This window comes from Berghia stephanieae, chromosome 7 (assembly GCF_034508935.2).
Source record: "Berghia stephanieae isolate SIO BIC M18660-M18661 chromosome 7, UCSD_Bste_1.3, whole genome shotgun sequence".
In the NCBI taxonomy this organism is placed as follows: Eukaryota; Metazoa; Mollusca; class Gastropoda; order Nudibranchia; family Aeolidiidae; genus Berghia; species Berghia stephanieae.
This window is the reverse complement of record NC_088366.1, coordinates 24072915-24086014: the sequence shown is the minus strand read 5'-3', so window position 1 is coordinate 24086014 and position 13100 is coordinate 24072915. Positions and strand designations below refer to the sequence as shown.

The 13100-nt window shown below is 35.0% G+C and overlaps 1 protein-coding gene across 1 annotated transcript in view; it reads right to left on the bottom strand.

The window, feature by feature from the left end:
- Window positions 1–8474: 8474 nt before the first annotated feature.
- The window catches only part of LOC144976919 (uncharacterized), a 28504-nt gene continuing 23878 nt past the window's right edge, over window positions 8475–13100 (bottom strand). Inside the window, exons 8-10 of the mRNA XM_078921523.1 lie at window positions 11720–11784; window positions 9457–9558; window positions 8475–9343 (exon numbers count right to left, since the gene is read on the bottom strand). Coding sequence (XP_078777649.1) covers window positions 9263–9343; window positions 9457–9558; window positions 11720–11784 — 248 coding nt within the window. The 3' untranslated portion in view covers window positions 8475–9262. The remainder of the gene's footprint in view (window positions 9344–9456; window positions 9559–11719; window positions 11785–13100) is intronic.

Sequence of the window (13100 nt, the reverse complement as noted above, 5' to 3'; positions counted from 1 at the left end):
TGAAACCAATCTTTAAATAATTAATTCGGACTTTGCTTAGTTTCTCATTCCCATATTTTACATTATCATATTCAAAGAAACGCGTATCTGTATTTAACCAGATTGTAATAAATAAGTTACATACATTTAAAGTTGTGTTTTCTTTTGTGTTAAAATTAAATCCATCATAACGGTGACCGATGTTTACTTATTTGCAGGTCTGCTAACCCAAATTGTCATGGTCTAATCATTGTAATGGAAATTCTCTCGAACCAACGCAAAATGTTGGCCATTAAAACAATGTTGAAACAAGTCCATAATTTCGTTTGGTTATAAGACTTTCGAATAAGTACACATCAATTGTTGCCCATCGTCTCAGTCTGATATTACGTTGTGTAGAATCAGATTTGTGCAAGATGACTTGTTCAAAGTCACAAAGCGCAAAGGAGAGGGTAGAACTCTGCATCATCTGGGTTAGAAGCATACACCATGCCGCCGTGCCACATAATAAACTATATTATTTTCGATGCGGTAAAAAGCATTCAAGAAGAAATGAAGTCAAAAGGCCAAAGTAGTTTAAACAGGGAATGGCGGTAGATTCGGGTCCCTATGTGGGCGAGATGTCCATTTTGAATAGGCTAGGTTGTACCCTATTCGAACCCTGAAGTCAGTAACTAATTTTCAAAATAAATAAAAAAATAAAAAGTAGCTGCTATTGTTTACTTTGGGGAGCTGCCTGCCTCTGAATCGGGGTTATGTTTTTTTTTCGGGATAGAACATAGAGAAAGAATTCCCCTTGGAGTGGATAAAGGGAATATTCTATTTATTTATTTAGGTGCTATAAATCCATGCATCTTATCAGACACAAGCAAAGGCCCTCCGCTAAAAAGTTGTTTGTTTTGATTTTAAGGCACTTGCAACAATGTTAGGTCATTTCATAGTCAGTAAAAAGAATGTTAGGCCGAATAGACTAGTCAAAATATTCTGAGAAAATTGTTTGACAAAAGGAACAAGCTCAACAGAGATCAGAAGTTGACTCCAAAGCAACAGAAACTGGAACTGGGGGGCTAGTCTGAAACCATCAGAAAGATTTGGCTCAGACAAACAACCTTCTCAAACTCTGTGGGAATTTCATCCATCCTCAATCACACCACGATTTTCAACAAATACTACAATGCATCTCAAATATGTCAACATCCTGAATGTATCTAAGTCTAAGTCCCAGTTTTTCCTCTTGTATAACTTGAGAAATACGTGAGACCTCTTATATCGACGTAAATTTGACAAGATTTGGTTTATTTCAGGAAGGAAAAATCCATTCGAATGGCTCATGACGTCATCCTTATTGAAAAAGCCAGAGGATTGATAAAAATGTTGAAATCAGTCATACAGGCGTCATATCTCAACCTACATTTAAAGTGTTGCTAGTGCATTCAATGTCAAATTTTGCAAAATTCATAATTATAATTTAGTGATATTGACTTATATTTTCTTAAAATAGACATATTGCATTGGTCGAAATTAGTATAAATTTCATGAAAAGCGACGCTCTAGTTTTTAAACATGGCCACAGATCTCTTAATCATTAAATTTATACTGTTTTTCAAAGAATCACCCAATGCATGTATACATCTTTATTGCAATGTGTCCCTGAGCAAATGGGTTCGAATGAATTTGTATTCCAATAATATCAATTATCAGCAAGAATATGTACTCACGATGTGGACGCAATAAGCATGGGAAATTAACGAATTTGAAAATTGGTCCACAAAAACATTGTTTGTTTTTAAGGGTTATGCGGCGCTTACAACACACTTAGGTTATATCAGCGCCAGTAAAAAGGAAGAAAATGGGATAGTGAAAAGTTCTAGAATTACAATTAAAGCACCCAAGAAAAAGTAAGACATAGGGGAACTGGGAACAAATAGGGATCAGATGTAGATTCCAAGAGCATACCACCAATAGTTTGAGATCACCTCTAAGTCTTATCCGGACACAAACACAAAATCCAACAAAGAGGAATACACTCAAATGCTCACATTATACATTCAAAATAACAAATATAATAATACATAACAGAGAGATGATTTACAAGGGAAAAAATATCATCTCCCAAAACAATAACGATGCATTTGACTGTTTCCCTCCCAGCTAGGACTCCGGCCAGGGCCAGGACAAAACCAAATAATCTCATTCCAAGACAAAGACAGAAAGCATGTTGGAAAACAGATATAAGGGGATAGAAGACAAAGTATGTACCCCCCTGCCCACTATGGGAGGTCAGGAACCCCACCCGGAAGTAACACATTCGAATGCTGTCGAGATATATATAATATATATCAATAACTAAAACTTAAAATAGTATATACCAGGGAGGGGTGGTTTACAAAGAAAAAATAATCTTCCCAACATACCAACAATTTACGTCTCCAATCCGGGTGAGGGAGAACAAACCAGGGATTTCATTCTAGTACATAACATGAAGATTAACCAGCGTGATATCGGAAAACATATGTGACCAGCCGTCTCAAAACGGTATTATGTCGGGTTGAATCGGGCACCAAAGAGTGAATATAGAATCAAAATGATAAGAAATACTGTCTTCTAGTTTTGCTCAGTGTAAGATATTGTATTTATTCTCCATCATAACGAATAGAAATTAAGCCGAAGTTTTATATTTGAGGTTATAAAGTCCATTTCTATCACCTAGTTCATCCGACATAATACCGTTTTGAGACGATGTTTGTTTGTTTGTTTGTTTTTAAGGGTTTTACGGCGCTTGCAACACATTTAGGTTATATCAGCGCCAGTAAAAAGGAAGAAAATGGGATAGTAAAAAGTTCTAGAATTACAATTGAAGCATCCAAGAGAAAGTAAGACATAGGGGAACTGGGAACAATTAGGGATCAGATGTAGATTCCAAGAGCATATCACCAATGTACTTAGTTTGAGATCACCTATAAGTCTCATCCGGACACAAGAACAAATTCCAACAAAGAGGAACACACTCAAATGCTTACATTATACATTAAAAATAACAAATATACTAATACATAACAGAGAGATGATTTACAAGGAAAAAAATATCATCTCCCAAAACAATAACTATGCATTTGACTGTTTCCCTCCCAGCCAGGACTCCGACCAGGGCCAGGAAAAAAACTAAGGAATCTCATTCCAAGACAAAGACAGAAAGCATGTTGGAAAACAGATATAAGGGGAAAGAAGACACATTGTGTACCTCCCTGCCCGCTATGGGAGGTCAGGATCCCCACCAAGTTTGAGACGATGGGTCATATATGTAGGAGGATAGGTGTGAGCAAGTGTAATCTCTCCGACCCGCTTCGAAAAAATTCTCACCCCTTAGTGATTACTACAAAAAATATTTTGAAGGCGAAGGTAAAATTTAATATTAATGAAAACATCTTTATTAAATCATATTGAATAATTTGAACACAGTCATGTGTTTAATACTTGGTCAGTCTAATTCCATGTATAAAAAGTACATTCAAAAACTTCTAGTGGATAGCTGGATATTATTTAAGATAATAGAAATATAAAATCCAAGATATGCAGTATAGATCACAATCACAATATTTACCATTGAACACTGCTTTTTGGTGAAATGATATATCGTATACATAAAACATAGCCATTATAAAAAAGGAAAGAAGGAATTTATTGCATTGCCATATCATTGAAACCACGTATATTTTGGTATAAAGGGGAAGTTATGATCTATAATTATGCACCCTAAAATTTAAAGACGATGGTTGAACATTTCATATATTTAATAATAATCTGGTATTGATGTGCCAACTTCAAGAAGCCTTGAAAGTGGTGAATGAGCAGAAGGGAGACAACAATTGAATACTTTGACCCTGACTTTATGAGTTTAGTTAAAATAGTAGTAAAATACTCCATCCCTCACGAGACCAAGTTGTGAATGAGTACGGTACTTTGTTTTTGTTTGTTTTTAAGGGTTTTACGGCGCTTGCAACACATCAAGGTCATATCAGCGCCAGTAAAAAGGAAGAAAATGGGATAGTAAAAAGTTCTAGATTTACAATTAAAAAGCAACCAAGAAAAGGTAAGACAAAGGGGAATTTGTTCAAATAGGAAACAGATGTAGATTCCAAGAGTACACTATCAGTGTACTTAGTTTGAGATCACCTAAAAGTCTCATTCAGACACAAGTACAGGTCCTGACTAAGAGGAATACACTCAAATGGTTACAAATCATATGTTGAAAATGAAAATAACAACAGTACGTAACAGAGAGATGATTTACAAGGAAAAAAATATCATCTCCCAAAACTATAACTATACATTCGACTGTTTCCCTCTGAGCCAAAGATTCCGGCCAAGGTCAGGACAAAACCAAGTAATCTCACTCCAAGACAAAGACAGAAAGCAATTGGAAAACAGATACAGGGGGATAGAAGACACCGCAAGTACCTCCCTGCCCACTATGGGAGGTCAGGAACCCCACCCAGGAGTACGGTACTTGATTTTGAGGCAAAAGTGGATATTGTAAGAGTTTAAGTGTCAGGTAAAATGTAGCATATATTAGGCAATTTGCTTGGTCTGTGTTGTGAATGAAAGTTATTGGATTCAAGTATCGTCCATCTAATGTAGTATCGTTGGCTACCTTGTTGAGAGTCATTCTGTATCCAACCTTCATCCTGTACACATGTATCTTATGTTATGTTGTTTAATAAATGTTCTTTACTGTTTGGAATAATACGTCTTATCAATTAATGATCTAAGAACACAACAGTCTGAAAAGAAAATTTAGTCCACAAATAACTGTTAATATTAGCTACTTGTTTAAAAATTACATTTCAACTGTAAACCAATTGTCTGTAAATTGTGTATTGCATACTATTGATTCCAAAACACAAACAAAAAACAAAAAAAAAACAAAGAAAAAAAGATGAAAAAAAAAGCAAACCCATGTCTTGAAAGGTGTGCAACATTCATTTACATCGTATGTGGTGGAGTATCGCTTCAAAGTTTTTATAGTAGTTTAATAATGATTAAACAATGAAATAGGTGCATAGATAATGTAGTCATATCAATGGACATACTGAAATAGAAAAAAGATTGTAAGAAAAACAAGGCACTTGAATAATATCAATTTAATGCGTGTGTGAATTGCAGTTAATGTTTACTTTTTAAAAAATTTATAAAATACATAGCGGCCAAATACCGTCATGACCCAGAACAGCAGTATGTGTTTGGTTATTTTATAATAAAATCTAGATTTAGAGCTATTTCTAATCATTCTGGTCAAAAAAGCATAATCCTGAAACGTGCAAGGGCCACCCCCTTCCCCCTCGCTTATATTATAAATGGTCCAGTTAAAAAAAAACAAAAAACAATTTTTACAATTTTGGAACAGGCCACTATGTATATATTTTAATCTAGCTTTTCTTTTTCCTACAATCATTAAAAATATTAAAACCATTTTATATCAACAATAGAATCGATATATTTTTAAAAAATCAAAACATGCAAAACATCACTTGATTCATGAAAGACAAAATTTTAAACAGAAATCCAGTTTTGTTCAATTTTGGGGGTTTTATGGCGCTTGCTAAACTTTTAGATTATGTCAGCACAAGTGAGAAAAGGGAGATACTAAGGTAAACTTTTGTAAATCTGAAGTTAAAGCACCAAACAAAAAGTAAGACAAAGGAAAGTGATTCAAATGGAACAGAAACTTGAGATTTTTTAAATACGGCGCAATATCCACTAAACTCTTTACTCACATTCTCTCACCGTACTCAGGTGTCAACAGTGTTGTATCTGTCGGAAAAATTTTAATATCGCCTATCAGGCGTCATGTCTCGTTCTACACGTTACGTGTTGCTGTTGGTCATGGACCCTTTGTAAAGCACTTTGAGCACATTTAGTGGATATTGCGCTATATAAAAGCTCTAATTTTTAAATTAAAAAAAAAATGTGCATAAAGTGCATTACAAGATGTCCCTGGCTAACAAAGAGCACAAGACATGACGCCTGTTAGGCGATGTTACAACAGACCTGCCTACTACTACGAAAATTTCGGAGAACTACAAATTTTCAAGTCTTAATTGAACAATTATATATAGATCTTTAATTCAATAAACGCCTTGAAAACGAAGATTTGTTGCCACAGTTAGTTTATAAAGGTGTTTAAAGCATTAACTTAATGCATTAACCACAAATTGATAGTTTTTAAAGTTTATAATATCTACTGTATTATTACACTGAAAATAACGAAAATTTTTCCAATTTCAAGTAGGCAGGTCTACTTAAAAATTTTCCTGACAAACACTGTTAACAATCAGGTACTCATTTTACACATGAGTACGGTGAGAAAATGTGAGTAAAGAGCCTTTTTCAAGGACTCAACTATACACCATTCAGGGCTCAAACCCAGTACCTTCCAATCCAAAGACGAGTGTCATACTGCTAGACAACACACTCAAAGCACTTAACTAGGGGTGTTTGGCTAACAGCAGTCCTTAACATATAGGATGAGATACGACACCTGTTAGGCGATGTTACACTTTTTTTTTTCTGACAGTTACAACGCTGTTAACGGCCAGGTACTCATTTTACACCTGAATACGGTGAGAGAATGTAAGTAAAGAGCCTTTTTTAAGCACTCAACTATGCGCCACTTGGGACTCGAACCCAGGATCTTCCGATCTGAATATTTCACAAGCAATCCATGTGCCTATTTTGACATTACCTAAAGTCCCATCCAGGCATAACTAACATATCCCGCTATGAAGGATGCATTCAAATGCTTATAAAGTAGAATATATTCAAAACTAAACACTAGAAGAGTACATAAGAGAGATGATTTTCAAGGAAAAAGAAAGCCTCACAGAGAACAGTTCTGCAAGGAACCTTACAAGAAAGCAGGAAAAGAGGGAAACAACGAAAATGCTGGATGGATAACATCAAGGATTTGACACTTTTCGAGTGCTCAACCCTGAAAAGGAAAGCAAAGGACAGGACTGGTTGGCTCCTCTATGACTCTTAGTCAGAAAATGTTTGTTTGTTTTTAAGGGTTTTACGGCGCTTGCAACACATTTAGGTTATATCAGCGCCAGTAAAAAGGAAGAAAATGGGATAGTAAAAAGTTCTAGAATTACAATTAAAGCACCCAAGAAAAAGTAAGACATAGGGGAACTGGGAACAAATAGGGATCAGATGTAGATTCCAAGAGCATACCACCAATGTACTTAGTTTGAGATCACCTATAAGTCTCATCCGGACACAAACACAAAATCCAACAAGAGGAATACATTCAAATGCTTACATTATACATTGAAGATAACAAATATAATACATAACAGAGAGATAATTTACAAGGAAAAAAATATCATCTCCCAAAACAATAACTATGCATTTGACCGTTTCCCTCCCAGTCAGGAGTCCGGCCAGGGCCAGGACAAAACCAAGTAATCTCATTCCAAGACAAAGACAGAAAGCGTGTTGGAAAACAGATATAAGGCGATAGAAGACACAGTATGTACCTCCCTGCCCGCTATGGGAGGTCAGGATTTAGTCAGAAAAATGATGGCCTGAAGAAACAAATTTTACATAAGATACATTTCAGAGAAATACAATATTGATAATTTTTGTCAATTTTGTTGAAATCTGACCCCCCTGATTTCTTTTGTGCGGCTTTGTGATCTAGTGGTATGACACTCGCCCTTGAACCAGAAGGACCAAGGTTTGAGTCCCGCTCTGAGCGGTGCATCAAGTTGAGTCCTTGGAAAAGGTTCATTACTTACATTCTCTCACCATACTCAGGTGTAAAATGAGTGCCTTGCCGTTAACAGCATTGTCTTTGTCGACAAAAATTAGTAGTTTCGTCTAACAGGCGTCATGTCTCATCCTATAAGTTAAGTGTTGCTGTTGGTTAGGGTCCTGGTGTAAAGTGCTTTGAGGATGATAAGTGGATATTGGCCTATATAAATGCTCTAGTTTAAAAAAATCAATTATAGACATTAAACATTGTAACTGAAAACAAAAGAACAGCTCTTGCACTGCATTTGTACAGTATTAATGAGTTACTTCCTGTAGATATCATGATAGAGACGAAGGGGGAGCCGATGATGCGGATGAAGGGGGAACCAATAATAGGGACGAAGGGGGAACCAATAATTGGGACGAAGGGGGAACCGATGATAGGGACGAAAGGGGAAACCGATGATAGGGACGAAAGGGGGAACCGATGACAGGGACGAAGGGGGAACCGATGATGGGGACAAAGGGGGAACTGATGATAGGGACAAAGGGGGAACCGATGATAGGGACGAAGGGGGAACCGATGATGGGGACGAAGGGGGAACCGATGATAGGGACAAAGGGGGAACTGATGATAGGGACGAAAGGGGGAACCGATAATGGGGACGAAGGGTGAACCGATGATAGGGACGAAAGGGGGAACCGATGACAGGGACGAAGGGGGATCTGATCACAGGGACGAAGGGGGAACCGAGACGTTCATATCATCTGTCGTTGCTAATTAAATTGAAGCTTCTACTCAATTTTTTGGGAGTCTCATTAGCTCAGTTGGTAGAGCACTCACTTCGCACACAGAGGGACCGAGATCGATCAAAATAATGGGAAAGAAATAACACCATGCACTGAATTAGTGATACCCAAGATTCATAACTTCATTCAATGGTAATACAGTTACAGTCCTAACTTAAGGAATCAGTAGAAGAGAAAAATGAAAGGTTGACAATGTAAACAGTAAACATAGCATAGTGATAAACTGCTTCATAAAAGGCCTTTATGCGGAGACAATTAGACACTGAAATTGATTTTATAGTGTATATAAGTTACTTAGATCAAACCCATACTTTTTATTGAAGAGAACAAAAATTCTTAAACTAAAAAATTTTCAAATTCTCATTTCTGATCGTTTTTGACTTTAAATTTATTTTTGGCAGACGTTTTCCTTTTTTTTTAAAACATGTAGATGCAGTGGGTCACAATTCTAGTGTTAAGGACTAGTGAGGGGTTCAGCACTTTCATATTTTGTGAGTGACAAAAAAAAATATGAAGATTGGAAACATTTTGAATTTTTTCCCATTTCTTCACATTTTTGGTTAAGTCATCAGATAAGTCTTCACTACAAGCTATGAACAACTAGCAAAATATTATTCTGTTAAGCATCACTCCGACACATTGCTAATACTATCTGTGAACTAAATAGAATTCTTGGTCCATATTTTTCCGGCTATTTGTGTCCTCCATCCAGTGTATCGTCTCACAGTAAGATTGTCTTGAATCTGTCATAAATCCGTTGAGACAGTTGTCTGACGTCTTCACTCTGTTTGTATCGACGACACTGAAGATGTAACATCGAAGAAAATATGAAAATGACATAAAATAAACATACATTCATAAAAAGACACACCTGCCACAAGCAACAAACAATACATTTCTCTCATTAATACAAACCTTGTTCAGGGTCTCCATGATCTGAGGAAACTTTGCCAGTGCTGTTGAGTTTATAGGGGTATCCTGTAAATCTTCTAACACTTCTATTGCTTGGTCCACGTTCTGTCAAAATAAATACAATATTTTTTTATTTGTCAAAAATACAGTGAAAACTTCTCAAACTAAAAAGGGCAATATCAAAAATATTGCTTGACTGAAAATAATTGAAAACTGTTTTAACCTCTTTGTTGTTGTACTCTTGACGATTTAAAAGCACGAAGGTCTGGATTATTGTAAAACTGAAAAAAAAAAGTGTCCAGTTTCCAGAGCTGCCAATCCATAATGCTAATAAAATAAAATAAATCAGGATTTTGACCAAAAATTGAGATTCTTGTTTGATCATTTGGAGTTGAATTTTTAAAAACTCGCAAAACTTTTCACAGAACGACATTAATATTTTACATTCTGAAAATAGGCATATTGGTTCTCTTAATGATTTGAATATCAATCGTGATTATATATTTTTTTAAATGAGACATTGAGTAGAGAATGTAAAAAGTCGTTGTTATGAAATCTAAAAGAAATATGCTTTAACTATATACTTTTAGATTGGTCATTTTAGCTGTATAGTGATATAAATGTGGTACTGTATTGCCTATTGAACATGAAAAAACTACAAAAAGATACTATAAAATCATACATATTAATGAATGAATGAATATGGCTGCGCAGTCTCTATGGACGCTTGCAGTGAATGAGTGCACCACTTCGAGTTTGTCAGTCTGTACATATAGTTATAATGGTAAAAGTAATAATAATAATAATGATGAGGATAATGATAATAACAATAATGTTGATGATGATGAGATGATAATAATAATAATAATAATAATAATAATAATAATAATAATATCGATATAATAATAATAATAATAATAATAATAATAATAATAATAATAATAATAATAATAATAATAATAATAATAATAATAATAATAATATCGATAATAATAATAATGAAAATAAAACAATCAACGATATTAATACAGTGCAAACCCTGGATAACGACATCGCCCGGGACCAGAAAATTATGTGATTATCCAGGGGTTTCGTTATTCCGGGGTTTTCAAGATGGCAGAAAAAGGGGGCACAGTGAGACCCATGAATATGTAAAAGTGCGATGCACGGACCAGTGCCTGAGAGATGACACATCTCAACAGTGTTAAAGCGTGTATTTCTCCTGTTTACAAAGGGCTTACCAGTTACGCTTTCACTCTCCAGTGTGTAATGTCATTGTTTTGATCATAAACAGTTGTCGAACGCCATTTAACAAAACTAAAAATAAATTTTCAAAAATCAGTGCCAATGCGATAGTACCGCACGAGAACACAAATGCACAGATCTAGTTTTGACTTCAAATAAAATCAGATCCATACTGGCGAGTTTTGAATATCGAAATTTTTATTTAAGTGCACCAACATTTACAAGCACTTAAAAATTAGTAAATCTACATACAAAACAAAATAAACAAAAAACAAAACAACAAAACAAATAAAACCAAAAAAAAACCCCAAAAAACAACTAGGTATGAACCACAATAAAATCGAATTTGGATGGATGTTGAGAGCAACAACTGATTTTTCAATTTAAATTAATTAAGTGAAAGAGGCTGTTATTGTTTTCCCCGCTATACTAACATATTATAAGACCGTAAATATCCATAATTGCCCCCATTGGACACGGCATTGCCTGATGTCAGCTCACCTCCACTGACCTCAGACAAGTAGCTAACATGGAAGGTTAATGGACCCTTGAGAGTTCTATCCGCTACTAAACTTTTGCTGTGGTCCATATCAACAAGCGCTGATTCCATGCTGTGTAGTAAACATGTGTTATGTTTGGTCGGTAACAAGGGAGGGGAAAAAAAGGCATTTTTTATTGGTTAAGAGTATGAGATGACGACTGTCGGGTATCAACTGTAGATTATTGTTATAGATGTCGCTAACCAGGAGTTTTACTCATATGCATGTCGCTATTTTGGGGGTTTTACTACAACTAACATATATAGCAAAATAAATCAGGACCAGAGGTCAATGTCGCTATCCAAGGGTTGCACTGTAGCAATAATAATAATAATAATAATAATAATAATAATAATAATAATAATAATAATAATAATAACAATAATGATGCCAAAGCCCTGACTTCAAAAAATATTTGCTCTATTATCAATACCTCTTACATCTCTATAATGTTAACAATCTTTTACAATCATAGAACTCACCGGTTTATCCTTTGACAGGAACATCCTGATGTCTTTATTCATGCGCTGTAACTCCTGTATGACAGCTAGAAATTGAGGAGGTCAAAAACAGAAGATGAAAAATTATGCATAACAGTAGAAATGATTGCACATCTAATTTACATAAAACCATTTCTTTTTAACCAAGAAAAAGTACAGGAACTAAAGTATATATCAAATTGTGCTCAACTTCTTTGTATTTTACTTCAAAAGCAAATCAAAGAACATTAAGTTTTTAAAATTGTCAGAGCTGAAAGAGAACAGAAACAATTAAAATTGAAGATGAACAAGAGCAAAAACAATAGAGGAAATGCGTGGCTGAAACATCACAGTCACATGATATGATTTAGTATTCATAACTGATAAGCAATCACAAAAAAAATAATAAATTAAAAGCCAACAAAAAAACCTACAAAACAAAAATATTACATATTTTAGTCTGAGACATTTGTTGATTTCAATGTATTGAAAGTATTTCTCTTCCATTACTTAAACAATGACTTTTTAAAAACAACCTCAAATAAGTACAGTAAAAACAGGTTATTTCGATTTAGACAGACATTTAAAAGTTATCGGGATTTTCATGGGGCACAACTCGACCTAACTCAACAAAATCATAGCTGATACATAAGGTTGTCTCATTAGCTCATGTGTGTCATTCTTTATTTTTTGTTTTCTTTTTTAGTTTTTCTTGCTTGTTTTTAGTTTTTGTTGTTTTGATTTTTTTCTTCTATTTTATTCATCTATTTTCGTTTGGTTGATTTAATTTGATTATTGTACTGTTATTTACTATATAAAATGGTAACATGGAATGGATTACTACTGTATATATATATCATGTCAAAGATTCAAAATAGAGTGAAGTGTGAAGCAACAAGATGATGGGTCTATGGATCCTCACAACGTACAAACTCTTCAAACAAAGACACCCAGAGCCTGCAATTATTTCATCCTGTTGTCACACAATATGTTGGATCAAATTCAACTTAGTCACTTTGTGGTTAAGTAGTGTAGTGTGTGTGTGTGTGTGTATGTATGTGTGTGAGAGCAGGTGCTAAAGAGACATTCAATGAGTGAGAGCAATAATGTTTTTAACTCCATAAAGATTCTGTTGAGGTTATAAGACTCCAACGTCATAATGAGAGTTATGTTACAACATTACTGATCTCATACAGCGCATTGTGTTCTCGCCATCATCAAGTAAGAATGGACTGGTGCGGTTGGGGTGGGATTGGTTGGGAGGGGAGAATAGAGAAGTGGACAGAAACGAATACAGCATTATAGAGTGGTGTGGGTAGGGTGGCGAAGCGGAAAGTATATTGGGTATTGGTTGAGAGAGGGGTGAATAGGGGAGTAGAGAGGT